Below are 19,583 nucleotides of genomic sequence, written 5' to 3' on the forward strand. Positions count from 1 at the left end.
CCGTGCACAGGCCTTTGATGCTCCCTGCCTCCTGTGAGGGGCCCAACGAGGACATTCCTTCCCCCAGCAAGGAAAACGCAGTTAACACACGCGTGATGTGTCCGCCCAGGGCACCCTGTGGAGCCTCAGCCCCAAGGATTGTACCAGGGGTGCTCATGAAGGCAGTGCATGCTGCCGAAATTCCAGACTTGCAGAAGGAAAGCAGGTGTCCTGCATCCACGACCTTGTCTGGAAACCAGCATAGGCACCTTGACCCACCCTTACCAGGGAATGGAGGGGGCAGTTCAAGCACCACGTTCCCAGAAGCCAGCCAAGGAGCAGCCTTGCAAGCAGGACCTTGCAAAGGTAGCAGGCGTGGGTGGGCTACAGGCACCCTTTCTGCACAGGCAGATTGCATGAAAAGTGGAGGGAGGCACGGCGTTGGGAGGCAAAGGTGGCCAGAGACAGGAGTTCACAGAGATGTGCTCTGGTCCCCGCAGCACACCTCAGCTTCCATTCGGCTAAGGTGGGGGCCGCAGTGAGGGTCACCTGGGATAGTAGACACGCGGACGCTGCCCTCCTCAGTTGCTCTCAAAAGTCTCTTCCCTCAAGGGCGCCTGGATGGCTCAGTTGGTTAAATGTCCGACTTTGGCTCAGGTCGTGATCTCACGGTTCGTGAGTTCAAGCCCCGCGTTGGGCACTGTGCCGACATCTCGGAACCTGGGGCCTGCTTCAAATTCTGTGTCTCCCTCTCTCTCTGCTCTTTCCCCTCTCATGCTCTCTTTCTCTTTCAAAAATAGATAGACATTAAAAAAAAATTAAAAAAAAAGTTTCGCTCAAAATTTGTTTTCTTGCTTTAAAATATATTTTAATTGTAGGAAACTCATAACGTATGAAAAAGCTTAAAGAAATAATAAAAAAGGTGCTTCTCAGAAAAAAAAAACTCCAAGCCCTGAACCTGTTCATCCAGAGTTCAGTTATATTCGCGTATACATTAACTTACCCGTATATGTTTCTTTACATGACAGGGATCAAATTTTATGCAATATTTTACAACTAGTTTTCCTCACTTGGTATCATAAACATTGTTCCTACATTCCTAAATGCTTTTTTGATTATTTTGATCACTTCGGTTACTTAACTGGGCGTGTAATATTCTGTTGTCAGGATGGTCTGCAGTTTATGTAGCCCTTCCCCAACTGTTACGTCTTTTCTCCTAATGTCTTTAGAAATACTTTTGTGATGAACATAAACCTTTGAGCACCTAGCTGATTAGTTCCTTGAAGTAAATGTCTGAAAGTGGAAAAACTTAAGAAGTATAATTTTGCTCCTTTCAGGATCCAGATGAATGCTGATAGAATAATTTTTTTACCTGACTTCTTTATTAGATCTGTCTGGTTTCATTAAATTATTTGGTTGGCCAACTTTGCTTATGTCATGGCACGCCTAGAGGAAAATGTCATTTGTATGGCTTCCTGGGGTCAAAACTTTCCGTCCACCTCCAGCCGCTCAGAGGTGGGAGAGGGCTGAGCAGTTGGGGTAATCACCTCAACCAGCCTGTAACGTATTCACGGGGCTATAGATTCTGTTCCTAACTTAGACTACAAAGTTAAACAAGTATTTTTAAATGGAAATATAAGATGCATATAGAAAAGTGCACATTTTATTTTTATTTTTTTAACATTTATTTTTGAGAGAGAGAGCGAGCACGCACGCGTGCAAGTGGGGAGGGGCAGAGAGGAGGACAGAGGATCCAAAGCAGGCTCTGTGCTGACAGCAGCGAGCCCGACGTGGGGCTTGACCTCACGAACCATGAGAACCTGAGCCGAAGTCGACGTTCCACCGATTGAGCCTCCCAGGTGCCTCAAAAAGTGCCCATTTTATAAGTGTGCAGCTTGGTGATTTTTCACGATCGCCTATAAAACTAGTACCCAGGTCAAGAACTAGAACAGCATCAGCCCCACAGCAGCCTTTCAGGATCCTTTCTAATCTCTACCCTCCATCCCCAGCCTCCACTGCCAAGAGCAATCCCTCTCCTAGCCTGTGCCTGCAGAGATTAGTTTTCTCTGTTTCCGTACATTATATAAATGGAGTAATCATATGGTATGCGCTCTTCTGCGTCTGGCTGATTCCACTCTGCTTATTTTCCAGTTTCCCCCTGCCCCTGCCTGATTATGGGCTCCATTCATGCATATGTCGTGTGTGTTCTCATTGCCGTGTGGTATTCTGTTGTGTGAATACATCCTAATTGTTGCATCCATGCTACTGTTGGTGGGGCGTTCGGGTAGTTTCTAGTTTTGGCTCTCACAAGTACTGCTGCTGAGAGCTGCTCTGGACACGTGTTCGGTGAGTCCAAGTAGGCGTTCCTGTTAGGTGATGATTTCACTACTCAGGGGTAGCACTGCTGGGTCGTAGGGTATGTACATTTCCAGTTCACTCGATGCTGCCAGTTCGTTTTCCAAAGTGGCTGTGCCATTTTGTCCCTCCACCTGCAGCGTGGGAGAGTTTTGCTTGGTCCCCATGGTCCCTACCAACACTTATCAATTTCCATCTTTTAGGCCAGCTACTTACTAAAGGTTTACAGTTATCATTCACAGGAGAGCCAGGTAAAAGACAACACGTGGGTCAATGGAAGCCAAGCACCACTGAAAAAAAAACTCTGATTGGCTGTGGGATGGATGGAAGGCTAAAAAAAAAAAAAAAAAAAAAAAAATCTTCCCCCTGGTTCTTGGCCCATTTGATAAAGGTTCCAATCCAGGCTTCTAGCTGGACAGGTTGACAAACTTAGGCACGGGCCAGTCTTTATTCGTGCGTCTCTCTTAGATCATATGGTTTCCTCTTATCCCCAGACTCATCCCTCAGACTCTGAAACATCTTGTTTATATTTTCAGAGGCGGATCTTGGATGGAAGTCTTGGCTTTGCTGCAGGGGTAAGTAGTGTGTCAGTAGGAGCGATGTAAAACGGAGACATGCTTATTCTAACATTTCTGTGCCAAGGGGGTATTTCCAGTCTCTCTTCCTGCCACCTAGATGCATCTCTCTGGTCTCCAGGTGCTAATGGCCCCTTCGTATCTCTGCCCCTACTTACCGTCGAGCTTACTGAAATGCTCCCACCTCTCAGGGAGAGAGGCCTGCTTGTAGGGCAGCTGTCTCAGGACTTGTGAAATGAGGTGGTTTTTAGGAAGGGCCTCCACGGCGCTAAATATCTTTTCTCTCTTTCCCTTCCCTTTAAAAGCCCTTTTTTTATTGACATCTCCAAACATGTTAAAAAAAGTGGAGAGAATCCCAGGTAGCCATCATTCAGCTTCAAGCATTACTGATGTTTTGCTAATTACATTTCTGCTGACTTCCCCCAACCTTCTTGAGAGGTTGGAATATTTTGTTAAAGCGAATCCAAGACATCGTGTAAATTCACCCGAAAGTTAAATCCCCATCTCTAACCGGATGGCTTGTTTCGTTTTGTTTTTTTACAACATAATCCCCTCATCACACTTACCCAAATTAGCAACTCCTTGCTGTAAGTAACCTAACAGCAGATTTTCTCCCATTTTTTTCTTAAAAAAATTTTTTTTTTGATGTTTTTATTTTATTTTTGAGACACAGAGCACGAGCTGGGGATGGGCAGAGAGAGGGAGACGGGAAACAAAGCGCACTCTGGCGCTCACAGCAGAGAGCCTGAACCCACTTGCCTTAACATCATGACCCAAGCCAAAGTCGGACGCCTGGCCCACCGAGCCACCCAGGCGCCCCTCCTCCAGTTTTTCAAAGGGGTCATCGGATCAGCAGCTGAGCAAGATTTTCATATCGATTATATCTTTTAAGTGCCTTTTATTCTTAACAACCCTTTTTTTTTTTTCTCCAGTAATTTGTTGGAGACACTGGGTCTTTTATATCCGTAGAGTGTCCCACATGGTGAATTTGGCTGATGGCTTCCTCGGTGGGGGGCTGTGTACCTTGCTCCCCGGTTCCCCGATCTGCTGTGAGCCGGGCGTTAGAGCCTGGGGTTTGGGGAGTTCAGGGCCCGCTTCCCAGGCACGCATATACTGTGGTGGGATGTTCCGGTTGTGTTCGTCACACCGAAAGTCCCATACCACGTGGTTTTCTCTTCCGGGTGATCAGGATTTGGTTCCTTTGCCGCCTTTTTACTGGGATCTGCAAAAACTGGCCTGGGGGTGGGGTCTCCCAGAGGTCGCTTAAGTCAGCAGCCGTCAGACTGGGGTCCGTGTACCTTCCAGGGCACACAGAGGCCCTCCTGGTGGTGCACAGAGGCACGGAGAGTGTTCACGAAATCCGTTTCCAGGTCCTCAGCGGCCACAGGCTGTCTTTCCTGAAACCCACTCTGGTGAGGACACCCTGGCAGGCCGAGGTGCTCCTTGCCCGAGTCCCCTTCCGCATTTGCCCTCTCCCACTTTACAAGATAAACGCACTCTTGCCATACTACCCTGTCCCTAGGTGGCAAAATCTCCATGCGTAAATGCGGGAACGCTTGCGATGTTGGTGCTGGAGTGGAGAAAGTGAGGCCTCTAATCACTGATCCCTGGGCATAAATCCTTAAGTGGTTCAGACATGTCTCGCCCTTTGACTGTGGATCTAATCAAATTGTTTGCAGAGCGATGCTTAAAAACCATTTTGGGATTTGGGGCCTGTAACTTGGATAAAATTCAGAGAACAAAATGACATTATTGTAACAAAGTATCTATTTTCTCCATCCTTTTCTTTATGCGAACACATTTCCTCTTTGCTTATGTTTAAAAAAGAAAGAAAAAGGCAAGAAAAATAGAAACAAAATTGATTCCCAACTCTTAATCTAGTGATGACCGCTTAATATTTGTCCATGGATGTATGAGTGAATGGAAAAAACAAGGCGGGGGGGGGGCTCATCCATGAAAATACACATTTCCAAAAAAATTTTATTTTTTAGTGTTTAGTCATTGTAAAACAGTGTATTACATTTTTGTTGTTAGAAATCTGTTCTCTACCACTAATCATTTTAATGGTAACTCAATCTGGGAAATTGTTACTTAAGCAGTTAGAGCCCTAAGTTCGCGTGAATTTTCCTAAAAATTAAATTAAAATGTATGTAGACATTTATATTACAAAGAAGTAGGATAAATAAATCATTAATAGACTTCCTAGCGTAAAACAGAAGTTGCTTTAGGGTAAAATTCTGTGGGGAAAGAGAATTGAAATTTTAGCCTGGGAGAAAAAGTAATGATGTAAGTTTTGGGACTTTTCAAGAAGAGTTCGCTTTTTTGTGTGTTTAGGATGTAGCCTGTGAACAGAAGAGTACGTAAAACATGAACATACAGTTTATATATACATATGTTTATATATATATTTTAAGAGGATAAAATATGTGTCCGTGGCTATAGGAATGAATCACTAGAGTAAGAGTGGGAATCAAATCCCTATGCTGTTTAGATCCCAGTGGATATAATTAATTGACTGATGAAACAGAAATCAATATTTATATGCCGGAAATGACTTTGCACCTCTTGAAATTCAGGATGAAAACCTTTTAAATGTTAACTTTAAAAGGAGTGAGGGGGTACCTAGTTTTTCAAAAATTCTTCTAGGGGTTACATAGATACAGAATTTGAAGACCTCTGTTCTGTACTGTCTTTCTGCTTTTGACTAGGCATTTGTGTCTCCTGTTTTAGGTGGCTCTTTTAGGGCAAAAGCCACTGTAAGGTTTATATAGCAAAAAGCAAAAACCAAAATGAAACAAGAAAGGGAACAAACAAGGAAAAGCAGAGAATAATAGTCTTCAGGACATGTAAGAATAAATTTGGGAGCATAATGAAACATGAAAATTTTAGATGTAATTTTCCCTCCCCCCCGAAAAAAAATCATCAGGCCACTCTTTTGTGGTCATTTAAGTATGAGGATCTAAAATAAAATAGTTTTACTTCCGTTTTTTAATGTAGTTGTTAAAAAAAAAGAGATTCTAAAAATTATTTACGTGTGTGTGCTTTTTTCTTTTATTTTTAAAGAAAATAGGATTTACTTTTCTGAAATTGACCTTGAGCTAGTTCCACAGGAGGAACTTCTGGAAAGTCACCAGATGCATGGAGGAAAGTAAAAGTGTGCTGTGGGAGACCGTTGAGACTCAAAACTCAGGAAATACCAGTGGCCTTGGTGACTAGTAGTGGGTTCTCATAAATGCTTCCCCAAACTAGGGAGAAGGCAATAGAGCCCAGGTGGCCTGAGCTGTAATAACCACTTGTACTAATCATAGGAATAATTTGTATCTAACACAGCCATTCTGTTGGCCAGGACAGTAGTTCTCAACTGGGGGGCGGTTTTACCCCCCGCTGCAGGGGGACATTTGGCATGTTCAGTTGTGACAACTGATATCTAGCGGGTAGGGGCTAGGGATGTTGCTAAACACCTTCCAGTGCACAGGACAGCCCCCCTCTCCCCTCCCCCCCCCCCCCCCCCCCCCCCCCCCCCCCCGCCAAAGAATTACCCAGCCCAAAACGTCTGTGGTGCCACAGCAAGAAATTCCGGTCCAGAGCATTTTGATGTATCCTCTTTGGTCACAGAGTGGAATGTATAAAAATACAGATGTATTAGAAGTTAAAAAAAGAAGAAGAAAATCATCCTGCCTCCCCCCCCCCCCCCCCCCCCCCCGCCGCTTCTCAGAGGTCACCGCTGTTAACCATGAGCAGCTCCTTGGAGAACTGTTTATTATGCACGTACAAAGTATCGGCATAAACATGCCACAGGGCTTGCTAGCCTTCAGCACTGCTCTGAGATGCTTTGAGTAAATACCTTGAAAAGGGAAAGCCAGCCATCAGTCGGTTGACTGGGGTCCCATTGTACTTTGCACAGATGTAACATGTTTTCCAATCAGCGGGATACATTTATGCATGTGCTCTATGTTCATTGACACCCATCTCTGCTTTAATGCTGCAGTGATGTATCTATACAATATATAATTGTGCACCGAGAAAGGAGATTCCTGGGACAAAGGACGTGGTGTTTTAAATGTGCTTAGCGGTATATTTCACAGGTGGTTTTTCCCCTCATTAGCAGGGCCTTGGAAGCATTAATCAGTTCTCCTTAAATGACTCTTCAGAGAATCCCATTTGCCTTCTGCCGCCCCCCCCCCCCACTCCTGACTCCTAAAAAAGGTTTAGACTCTTTTAAGTCTTTCATAATCGTCTTTTTCTTAGTACCCATGTCAGCCGTCACGTTTTGCCTGAGGTGTGAACCTAATGGGGAGAAATTTTACCGTTAAAAAAAAAAAAAGAGACAGAAAAAGAAACCTAGAACATTATAGCATTAAAGCCAGAAGAGTTTTACAACTTAAAAAAAAATTTTTTTTTAATGTTTATCTATTTTTGAGAGAGACAGAGAGAGATAGGGAGCGGGGGAGGGACAGAAAGAGAGGGAGACACAGAACCTGAAACAGGCTCCAGGCTCCGAGGTGTCAGCACAGAGCCCGATGGGGGCTCAAACTCTCGAACTGTGGGGTCATGACCTGAGCCGAAGTCGGGATGCTTAACCGACTGGGCCTCTCAGGCGCCCCAAAGCTGGGAGAGATTGTAGATGGTTATAATAGCTAATATTTATTGCACCTTTGTGCTCTGCTGAGCACTTTGTGTCGACCATCTAATTTAATTTTCATAACGACTCCATGAGGTATGTAGCATCTACTATTATTTACTGCCACTTTACAGCTGAGGAAATAGGCATAGCAAGTGTAAATGAATTGTTCCGGATCTCCCACGGTGAGCAGAGGCAGGATTTGAACACACAGTCTGACTCCAGAGCTTTCCCTCTTAAACCACAGTGCCTCCCGGCTGACGTCTGGTCCAATTGCCCCTCATGTAGAGGCAGGAAACAAATGCAGAGAGAAGAAATGACTTCTCTAGAATCGGAAATCACTAGGTAGGGGCCGAGCTAGGACCAAACTCAGCTGAGAAGTCAGGAGCTGCTGACATTTAGCTGTGTGACCTTGGGCAAGCTCCTTAGTGTTCCCGGACCTCAGTTGACTCTGCTCAGTTGACTGACATTGGGCTTGATGGTTTGTTAAGGGCTTCTTGGTTCTGCCCAGTTAAAGAGGCGGGTTCTAGCATGGGTTAGTGTATATCCTTTTCTCGTAAGGCAATTGGGAAGCGTTCGTTCCACTTCACCTGTTCACTCACTCACTCACTTGTTGGATGGCGAATTTACACATGCAGTTGAATATCTTTTCATCCGAATTGAGATGAGCAGTCATCGTCCCGAAAGGTAAACGTTTGGGGGAATTCGAAGAGGCCAAAACATCAAGGGTCACCATTCACCATTTTAATTTTCTTTGCTCTGGTTTTGATGTCTCTTTGGTGAGGTTGATACTCACTAGTAATCTCTGAATCAGTGTACATCCTCTCTCAAGGAAGATGCGCTTGTGTGGAATAAACAGGACCAGGAACCTGCAGAAGAGAAAGGCAGCCTATACCAATCAAGAAGCTTGCTTGTAGGCATGAAGAGGCAATTTAATATGTATTCTTTAATCCCATGGGGAGCTGGGTTCTCATGAAAGGCACGGTTTTCTTAAGGAGGGTTTGGCTGAGTCTGTTTTTGTGCAGAACATGGTGAATAATATTTTCTCCAAATAACTGGCTCCCTGTTGGAAGGTAGTGATGCTCTCTGGTGATGGCCTCAGAGTCTGGAGGGATGAGGGTGACCAGCTGTTCTCCATTTCCATGGCGAAATGGATGGGCAGAATGGACTCAGTAGCATGAGGGATTCAGGGAGATTTCAGCCAGAGGCAGTGGAAAAGTGACCTGAGCCACAGTCAGACGCTTGACCGACTACACCACCCCGGTGGTGGTGATGTTTGTCCGTTTGAGGGCTGAGACTGTCCTCAGCCAAGAAGTGACGAGGTGTACTGGGTTGGCTTGATGGGACTTGGAGCCGTCTGCCCCGGGGGTCTCATGTGACCGGCTAACTGTGGCCTGGTGTGTGGAGAAAAGAGGGGGGGAAGGGCGCCTCTCTAAGCAGGACCATTCACAGCCTCCCTCCAGGTTCTGTCACGATTGGCAAGGGGCCACCTGCCGCTTCTTGCCTCCTCTGCCTCTTGCACGGGAATGCCGCGGGACACTGGCGCTCAATCTCGCAACCGAGGGCTTTGGACCCTTAAGGTTTGCGTGAAAAGCATTTTATTTGTAAAGGTCTCCCATGGCCAGTTTACAACGGGAAAACTTCTCTGTCTCCGCCGAATGTTTTCAGACCTTGCGAGGCACGAGCAGCAGACGCTGAATGCAGCGTGGGGGGGGGGGCAAGCCTGACTTCTGGCTCGGCGCTCCTGGACCCCAAACCGTAGCGGTTCTGCTGGGCACGAGAGTGATGTGGTGACAGCTGTGTCCCCTGGCCCTCCCCTCATCTTCCGTGACATGTGCCGGCAGGATCAGGGCCTTCCTTCCCGACACATCCGGACCCTGACTCCAGGGGTGGCCGGGTGAGAGAGGAAGAAAGGAGAAAAGGGAAGAAAAACGCCCAGGAAGGAGACAGACCATCACTATTATTATTCGTGTGTCTTTCCTTTTCAGTTTCATGCTTCAGATCTCCAGTGTCGTTATAAACAGTGTGGGGGAGGAAATGATACACGTTACCTCCCATCTGCACTAACATCTAGGTGGAAGAACCCACGTGTATTGTCTCGTCCTGCTAAGCAGCTGGCCCGTGTGGCTGTGGGGCCTGCCCAGAGTCGCCTGGATGGTTACCTCGCTTCCCTGCCTCGCCCGTCCTCTCTCCCTGCCTTTCCCGGGTGCTCAGGCTGTCTGTCCTCTCGTGGCCTGGGCACCTCTGCTTCCCCCTGGTTTCCTCTTCCTTTCCTTGCAGGCCTGGGCCCTGCAGGGATTGGGGCCAGGGCGTTCTCCTTGGGGAATACCTGCTCCTCTTTGTCTGGGGCATCCTTCCCTGTTCCGTGAAGGGGAGGGGCGAGTGTATGCAAGTGACCAGCAGCTTAAAAAAGGGCTTTGAGATTCCGTTTCAGTAGTCAGATGTGAGCGCTCCAAAGGCAGTAGCTCTTACACATCTCCCTGCAGGAGCAGGTAAACGTGTGATAGATATTCCTTAAGATGACTGGCTCAGTTTCACTCATTCAGTCATTCATGCATGCATTCATTCAGCATTTATGGAGGATCTGTTGTATTTCCAGGCACTGTGCCGAGTGCTAAGGATTTGAAGGGGTGATAGGAGGTGGTCTCTGTCTTTAAGGAGGTTATGATCTAGTTCTAGTGGAGAGGTGGGCACCCTGCCTGTTTTTGTCGGCAGAGATTTATTGGCACCCACCACGCCTGTCTCTTCGCATACTGTCTGCGGGGCTCGTGCATCATAATGCAGAGTGAGGAATTGCTCAAGGACCATATCGCCTGCAAACCCTGAAGTATTCACCGTCTGGCCCTTTGCAGAAGTTTGCCGACCCCTGATTTAGTGTTTACGGTGGGGTTTTCTGAGGCCTGTTGCAGTACAAACAGCCCGAGCAGGCGTCCGCAGCTCTGTGCTGTGAGGGGCTCGGGCTGGTGGTCTCAGAACGTCCCTGGAATGTCTGGTGTTCCTGAGCAGGTGATTTCCTGGGGAAGCTAGGTTTTGCGGGGCGGCGGGGGTGGGGGGGGTTCCTCCCCAAGGAGTCCTGGCCTTGGCTCATGAAATCGATGCTACTGCTGCCCCTTTGCTGGGGTGGGCCTCTGAAGAATCTTCAGGGGATAGCTTTGCAGGGCAGCACGGTGAATTATGTGGACCACTTTGCTCTCATCTTGTCACATAAGGCACACTGTGTTAGGACAGATGGCCAAGGACAAAAATGTGCCCTTTGAGATTGTGAACGAAAACTAGGTTTCCCAGCTCAAATCAACCTCAAGCTGGCAACTGTCCTCAGCACCCATGGTCTAGCAGAGTGAGCTCACTTGGCCTCACATCCTCGGCAATTTAGTCCCAAGGAGCTTCTCTCTGGCTTTGGAGAAATTCCCTTCGTTCTGATGCAGCGGTTCCACTCAGGCTGCATGATAGAATCCTCTGGAAAGATTTAAAAAGCCCAGTGGCCTGGACACACCCTGGACTAACTACATCTAAATCTTTGGGGCTGGGATAAGGCTTCAGTGGTTCCTCGAGCTCCCCGGGTGATCACAGCAGTGAGGACCCAGTCCAAATGGGGATGACGGTTTAATGAAGGATGGACTGGTGTTTGGAAACAGCAGACTCCCTCCAGAGGCTCCAGGTAGCTGTGGGGCTAAGAGTCTGGCTGAGCCCACGTGTGGGGCTGGGGCCGTGGTTACAGGGGCGCTGGGTGTGGAGGATGGGGCCTCGGAACCTGGACCGGGGGGCCCAGGGGGAGGCTGCTGCCTGGCGGTCCACTGTGTGCCTGGCGGGTTGACTTTGATACCAGTCTGAGTTGGGAGGGGACAGATGTACTCACACGTAGGTTTCCCAGTTGGTTAGGTGATACTGGTGTCCCAGCTGCTGGAATGAGAACTCTGGGCTCCCCGACACATGCAAAAGAAAGACGAGAGGCAGGATCTTTGCGGCTTGGAGAACTTGAATGTGAGCTTAAATTCTCACCCGACGCACAGTCTTTGTTGGATCGCACGCTGTGTCTGAAAAAATCTCAGTATGGGCAGGGCCTTCCGGGAGTCATCTAAGGCATCCCTGTGCCATCAGACAGGGCAATGTTTTGCCTAATCCAGACAGATGGTGGGGATGGGGCTTGTTCCCAAAGACTTTTATGAAGCAAGTCTCTGCTTTTTTTTTTTTTTGTAACCTAATTGAGTGTTTAGTTAGCTTGTTAGAAGCTTACCTAATCTAAATGTCTTCTGCAATTTAAATAAGAGAGAGTAGCTGACATCATCTTTCTTTGGCATCTTAGCACAAATCACATTACAAAGCATTTGCTTAGGGTCAGTTCTTTTGCAAGCTACTCCAAGTGCAAGGGGTCAGAGTCAATCTTGGTTAAGTCTTGTCCTGTGGCCTTAGTGTGCCAAGACCAAATCTCTACACGTATTATTAACACAAGTGCTTTGTGCAAGGCCTGCCTTTGTGCAAGGATTGCTGCTGATTGCTTTTTAGTGGTGGCTCACTCACAGGAGGGGAGAAGAGCTGGTCATCAAAGCTTTGCCAAGGGCCTGTGCAGTTTTAGCGATGGCTCAGACATGTGTTCTGTGTGCAGAAGAACTATTTATTTTCTTCCTTCCTTAGGGAGTGGCTGCCCGGAAGGTGGGAGCAGGGAGAGGATGGGCCTCAGGCCAATCCATCCACCATTTAGTGAGCACCTACTGTGTGGAAGGCATTGTGGGGGTACGTAAAGAAGCAAGATATAATCCCTCCCTGCAAGAGGCTAAGGCCGGCTGGGTTCCTGCAACCACGAGACAGGTCAGCATGTGGTTGTAGGAGGGTAATGTGTGCAAGGTGACAGGAAGCCTGGGGACAGGGAGGAATTAGGGAGGACTGCTTCAAGGATGAAAATGAAATTGGAAGAATGTGTAGTTTGAGGATGGGCACGGAACGGGGAGGAAATGAATTCTGGGCAGAGAGAAGAGCATACTGGAAGCACGGGCATGGAAAACACAGGACTGTTTGGTGAAGGAATGGCGATTGGTTTGGCTGGAAGCTGATGGCCGCAAGGTAGGTTGGGCCTGGATGTAAACAACCCGGGGCCCCGCAGAGGAGGGTTTGCGCTCTGTTCTCTAGATTGGTGGGGAGACCCTGGAGCTTTGGGGGGGAGGGGAGGTGACCAGCGTTGTAATTTCAGGAAGTGGGTTCTCTTGGAAGCAGATAGCACGGCCCATAGGGAGCAGATAGCACGGTAGCGGGAGGCAGGTTGGAGGCTCTTATGTTACTTTCGGTGGACTCCTAGACTCCTTAGAGGCCTTGAATCAGGCAGAGGCAGGGGAGTTGGGAAGGGAGAGACAAAGGTCAGGCCTGCCGGAGAACTGGGGACTTGGCGGTCCTTTGATTGCGAAGGTAGCCAAAGAAGTTCAAGCCCATCACAGGTACCGTGTTCCTGGGGCTCCTTCCCCTGGGGCAATCAGGGAATTTGGTATCACCTCCTGGCTTATGGGCTGAGGAGGGGGGGCTCTACCAGAAACAGGGAGGTGGAGTTTATATCAGGCTTTTCTCTCTTGAGTGGGTTTGTACTTTGGAATCTGTGTGGCAGGATGGTCTCCATGGCAACCAGCCACCTACACCTAGCTGTACCGATGGTGATGCTTCCTTCTGCTCACCGTGCTTTTGACTGAGAGTCACTGAGACACCCCCCCCCCCCCCCCAATAGTGGCTTAAACAAGAAAGACTCCTCTCATGAAGAAGAAATCCAGAGACTGTGGCTGGGAAGGTAGATCCATGGAGTCCCGAGGGATCCAGGCTCCTTTTCTACTTGGTGCTTTGCCCCAGAGGGAGGCACTTGCCTTTCTGGCCCAAGGTGGCTGCTGGAGCTCAGGGCATCACAGCTGCCTCCAGGCAGCAAAATGTCAGCCGGGAGGGAGATTCCCTGTAAGTCTTGCCTGACAGCTCCACTTGTAAGTCATTAGCCAGAACTTACCAGAAGACCCCATCTGCCTGCAAGGAAGGCCAGGACACACGGTCTTTCAGCCATGCTGCAGTGTGGCCAGCTAAACAGTGGGATTGTGTTCCTAAAGGAGGTGGGAGAATGGAAACTGCAGCAGGCAATTAGCACCCTCGGCCACACAGCCCATCACGGAGAGAACGTTGAGCATTGATGCTATTATTGATTTGCCTTCCCTGTGTTCATTTTGTATGTGGTTGTTCTTTCAAGTGAACTGGGTTATTTTTTTCTTTAGTTTCTTTCAAAATGGGGGAGTAAAAACATGAACTTGGCAAGAAATTCAAGTAGCACAAAGGGCATGCAGTAAAACATAAGTCCCTCCATGTCTGTCATCAGCCAGGGCTTTGGAGGCCACGAATGATGGAAAACCTAACTCAGTCTGGCAAAGGACTGATGAAGGAAATGTGTTGGCCCGTGCATTTAAAATACCAGGCACAGAACTGACCTTGGATAATACTGCCAGACTCTTTAGATCCAAGGACATCACTGGGGTCTGGGTTTCTCCGTCTCCTGGTCCTGTTTTTCCCTGTGTCTCCACTTTTGGGTAATGTATTGACATCCTCTCAGACTCACGTCTGTGGGGAGGAGGAGCCCTTCTCCCCCAGCTTTAATGGTCCTTGGAATTGAGTTTCATGGGCAGGAAGTGACAGGCCTCACTTGGGTTGTGTCCTCTTCCCCGGGCCCTAATTCCTGTTGCCATGGGGATGCGGTGTGTTAATTGGCCAGGCCTGGGCCACGTGCCCACGCCTACTGGCCTCTTCCTGTTCCCAGTAGGTAAAAAGCAGAGACTAAAATTGATGAATAAGGAGGGGAGAGATGGTTCTTCTGAAGCAGAATGGACGTATCCTTGCCCAAGTAGGTGTGATGGAGATTGGGGGGTCAACGTGCAGCAAATGTGCCCACGTTCTTCAAGATACAGCATGCATCACCCACACTTCTTGTGCCAGTTAGAAACCACCCGAAAACATGGTGGCTTAAGTCGACAGCACTTTATCACTTCTTATGCTTCTGGATCGACTGGACTCAGCTGGGTGGTTCTTCTGGTCTTTCCTGGTGTCACTCATGGGGTCGGGGCATCTGGTGGCTCAGTGGGGCTGCGGGGTATAGGAGGACTTCACTCACAGGTCTGTGGAGACTCACAGACCTGTCGTCTGGTCTCTGTCACGCACAGTGGCTCATGGGTCAGTGGTGCAGGTGGAAACTGTAAGGCCTGTGGAGGCGTGGCCTCAAGAACGTACACAAAATCACTGGTTGTGTTTTATTGGCCAAAGCAAGTTGCAAGGCCCGCCCAGATCCAGGGGGCGGGGAAATACTCCCTGGTCCTTGGTGACCACAGCCTGCAAAATATCATGGCTCTGTGCTACCCTCTACCTCCTCGCTTTGCAGAGGTGATGCCTGTCGACAGTCTACCCTTCCAGGATCCATATCCCTTTTTGTTGCCGGGTGCCATCTTGCCATTTCTAGAAGTCCCGATACCTCTCTCCTGGGTCTCCCTTTGTCCTGTTTTCTCCATCCTGCTTCTCAGCTTCTCTTTGGGTGTCACTCTCACCCAGTGGGAGGAAATTCTGTCTTTCTAGGTTTCCATTCCATTCACAAACGAACACGCAAGGAAGGAGTCTGAAGACCCAGTGAAACTTGATTCATGCTCTGGGGGCAGGAGAGAAGCAGAGCTTTTACAGGCCCAGATTAGTCATAGGTGTTCTGGTCTCCTGAGAGGAAGGAATTTGGGCTAAATTCTTAGGACAAGAGCCCCACTGTTCTGGAAGCAAGAATTAGCCGTTGGGTGAGGTGACATTCTGTGGCTAACAGTAATGTAATCTATCTGGAATCTTTTCATATGGGGGACACATGACCTTTTGAGAGTGGGCGTGTGTCCACACTATGGAATTGGAAGGACCCGGGAGAAATACCAGTTCTTACATTCAATGCTTCAGCATTGTTTGGTTTTGTTAACCTGTATGACTTTGATTTTTTTTTTAAGTTTATTTATTTTGAGAAAAGGGAGGAGGGGCAGAGAGAGGGCGTGGGACAGGGGGCTGAGAGAGAGAATCCCAAGCAGGCTCCTCACTGCCAGCCAGGAGCCTGATGTGGGGCTCGAACCTACGAACCACAAGATCATGACCTGAGCTAGAGTCTGACTGACTAAGCCACCCAGGCGCCCCTGATTTTTTTCTTTAAAAAAAAAAATTTTTGGGGCGCCTGGGTGGCGCAGTCGGTTAAGCGTCCGACTTCAGCCAGGTCACGATCTCACGGTCTGTGAGTTCGAGCCCCGCGTCAGGCTCTGGGCTGATGGCTCAGAGCCTGGAGCCTGTTTCCGATTCTGTGTCTCCCTCTCTCTCTGTCCCTCCCCTGTTCATGCTCTGTCTCTCTCTGTCCCAAAAAATAAAATAAACGTTGAAAAAAAAAAAAATTTAAAAAAAAAAAAATTTTTTTTTTTAACATTTATTTATTTCTGAGACAGAGAGAGACAGAGCATGAACAGGGGAAGGTCAGAGAGAGAGGGAGACACAAAATCCGAAGCGGGCTCCAGGCTCCGAGCTGTCAGCATAGACGAGGGGCTCGAACTCACGAACTGTGAGATCATGACCCGAAGTTGGACACCTAACCGACTGAACCACCCAGGCGCCTCTTTTTTCCTTTTTTTTTAGAGGTCAAAAACTTCCCTTTCAAATTCAGGCATCAGTCTTATTCCCTCTTTGCAGGGGAATCTCTGCATCATTTTGTGAACATAATTTAAAATATAAAGAGCATATCGCTGAGGGCAGGGTGGTGGAGTGAACGAACGTCCATCCTGGTGTTTCTCTGATGGGCGTGCGGGCTGAGCGGCAGGACAGTTGCCGAACTGTGGATTTATCCCTCTTCTCACTCCCCCACTGCCCCCAAGCGTGGTGAGTGCAAGGAGACCAGAGAAGCTATAATCAGAGGCTGAGGACGCTCACTCCTGCCTTCTCCCAGGGCCCCTTGGAGAGGTTTGTCAGCCTCTGGCTCTCCTTCCACGATGCCTCCCATCCCAAGGAATCGGACCTCAGGAGTGCCTCCGTCATACCTCCGCTTTCCGAGGCGAGAGGAGCCTTCTTGGGCAGCTGATCCTGCTTGGTGATAAACAGTGCTGGGCTCAGACAGGGAGTCGGGAGCCCTGGGTCGCTTTTCTAGCTGAGCTGTTTACAGTCCCTGTGATTAGCAGCAAGTCTTGTAACCTCTGGGCATCTCATGGCTCCACCGAGACTGAAATCCTTCCTCTCCTACCTCGTGCAGAGAGTGGAAGGGAAAATCAGGGCATGATGGTTTAATGCCTCTGTGCCCTCTGGAGCAAAGCGAGAACAAACTACCAGAGAGGCAGCCGCCTTACTAGCTTGCTGGTGGATGCTGCTCTTCGCTGTCCGGGTGCCCTGGCTTTTAATCCCACATCTGACTTTGGCTCGGGGCCACGATGAGCTGTTTCTCCACGCTTCGCCGAGCAGCGGTGGGAATAGAACCGTCAGGCCCGATGGAGAGTCAGCTCCAGGAGGATTGTGCGTTTGACAAGCCAGTGAAGGGAAATGGAAGCCTTCACACTCACCTGTGCAGATTTTTTGTCTTTTTTTCTTTTTTTTTTTGGGGAGCGTTTCTTTGGAAACGTCTTAACTTTCTGTAGCCCTGGTCTTCTTGTGAAGAAATCAACCACGACAGCCCTGGGGCTAAGTGAGTTAGTGTTCCAGGAGGATAGAAGGGAAAACAAAAACAAAAACATATCTATTAAACGCATAAGCAAGGGGAAAATGGGTTAGTATTGTATCGAAGAAGGAGGAAGGGACCCGGAATCGTTGCCTGTGCAAAAGCGTTAAGTAGATTGCCCGTCTGAATTTGCGGAACCCTCTGTAATTATGCATTGAGAGGTCTGTGGGGTGGGGTGTGTCCATGAGCTGACTGCAGGGAGCACTTACATCTTACGGGCTCGTGAGTCCCAAATATTATCATCTGACAATGGTTTATTGCTTTATACTTTTCAAAGCATTTCCCCATCCATTACCTCATCCGACCCTCATAATAATCCTGTAGCTGTAGGCTTTCTTTTTTGCAAATAATAGATGAAGGGTGTGCCGTATCTCATGCTGGACTTTTCCGTGTGACCTGTTCCTGGGGTGCTGGGGGCAGTGGGGAAGAGAAGGGAGCCTCCAGTACCCCCCTGAGATCCCGCCAAGGTGTGCCAAGCACTGGGGGTAAAACAGAAAACAAAACAACCCCAAATTCCTGCTCTCATGGGACTGCCGTTCTGGCAGAGAGAGTCACAGGATACACTCTACGCTAAAACATATGGGATGTCAGACAGAGGTGAGTGTGAATGAGAACCAATAAAGGAAAGGAGGAGGATGGATACTGGGAGACTATTGCAGTTTTAAAAAGAATCAATCAGTGAAGATGCTAAGGAGGTGTTCCCGATGTGTGGAAGGCTCTCAGTCAATTCTTTTGACGTATTGAACAAATAAACAAAGGCTCAAATGGATGGATGGATGGGTAGGCGGGTGGATGGATGCGCAGATTGTGGGTGGATGGGTGAGTGGATGATGGATGGATAGACAGAAGAGGAAGGATGGGTCCTACCGCCGCCTGCCCCCGCCCCCCACTCCCTGCCTCCAGAGACCTTTGCTTCCTTCAGGAGCCTTACTGTGCCTAACTATTTTTATATTCCCTTGCCCCATTTCATGCATCAATGTGGTGCACCCTAAGTGGGACCTCACCTCATGTAAGACCCTGGTGAGGATGAGCCCCTCCCTGCTGGAGAGAACCAGCATTCCACTGGTTAGGAATAGGAGGGCTCCTGGTTCTGTGCAGGTTGGGTTGGGAGGTAAATTGTTGCCAACTGGTCAAGGGAGAATTTGCCTCTCGTTTACTCCAACTCAGCCTTGTCATCATGGACCTCATGTCCTAAGTCCTGGGAGCTTGCCTGCTCTGTCTTTCTGGGAGCCTGGTCTCTTCCACATCCTTGGCATGGAGACTTTGCTCCTCGAGGAATTGAGTGTCTCATTTTCCCCTTCTTAATTTCCTAACCCCTATCGAAGATGGCACTTAGTGCTCCTTGGCAAGCGTTTGTAGCTCTCTGCTTATTCTGTACGGTCCTTATCTCTAGATCCTAACTGCTTGTTCATTTCTCTTTCCTTAGTCCCAGACTGGAGGCACCTGGAAGGCAGGGGCTGTCCTTTTCACTGTTGAAACTTTGTCCCTAGTACAGAAACTCCAACATGGTTGGCACTCAAAAAAATATGTTTTTTTAGTGTATATTATTTTTGAGAGAGAGAGAGAGAGAGGGAGAGTGCGCGAATGGGGGAGATGCAGAGAGAGGGGACAGAGGATCCAAAGCGGGTTTTGTGCTGACAGCGGAGAGCCAGATGCAGGGCTCAAAGTTATGAACCCTGAGATCGTGACCTGAGCCAAAGTCAGATGCTCAAACGACTGACCCACCCAGGCTCTCCAGCACTCAAAAATATTTTTAATATAAGCATTGAATGAGTGTGGTGAGTGCATTAAAGGTTTTCCTTGGGGTTGGCTGCCTTTAGGGCCAGCCCAGTTTCTCCAGAACTTCTGTGTGCACTGATGTACATCTCTGGAACATCAGGATGAAATCTCAAAATAGACGAGAAACCCTACCCTCTGGGTCTATAAGGAAATCGGTCTTTCTGATCCTTCCAACGAAGGAAGAAATTAATTGAATGTAAACTCATTACATCTCTGAAGCACTTTGAAAATTTCCCCATAATTTAATTACAGTGAACTTCTCAGGATGTAGTCATGCCAGGAAATGTCTCAAACTGTCAGTGGCGTGGGGTGAGGTAAGGGCAGGGGGCATTGGGTACTGCGGGTGGGGCCTTATTTCTAGAGGATATGTGCTTTGGTATTATAACGAGCTATGGAGTCACCCTGGTTCAGTTTGATCCTGGTTTCTCTAATTAGTTGTGTGAGCTGGGACTTTGTAAGCCTCAATTTCCTCATCTGTAAAACAGGTTATAACAGTGCTGTCTCCTTTACGGGGTTGTTGCACACACGATATGAGTCAAAATATTTGAAGCTCTTAGCACAG

At 48.3% G+C, this 19,583-nt stretch overlaps 1 protein-coding gene across 8 annotated transcripts in view; it reads left to right on the plus strand.

Annotated features, from left to right (window-relative positions):
• Positions 1-19,583, plus strand: part of SLC39A11 (solute carrier family 39 member 11) — a 428,283-nt gene that overhangs the window by 86,987 nt on the left and 321,713 nt on the right. For all 8 annotated transcript variants that reach the window (XM_058705004.1, XM_058705005.1, XM_058705012.1 and 5 more), the window contains one exon: positions 2,871-2,909. In XM_058705004.1, the coding sequence (XP_058560987.1) occupies positions 2,871-2,909 (39 nt within the window). The remainder of the gene's footprint in view (positions 1-2,870; positions 2,910-19,583) is intronic.

Source organism: Neofelis nebulosa, chromosome 16 (assembly GCF_028018385.1).
Source record: "Neofelis nebulosa isolate mNeoNeb1 chromosome 16, mNeoNeb1.pri, whole genome shotgun sequence".
NCBI lineage: Eukaryota > Metazoa > Chordata > Mammalia > Carnivora > Felidae > Neofelis > Neofelis nebulosa.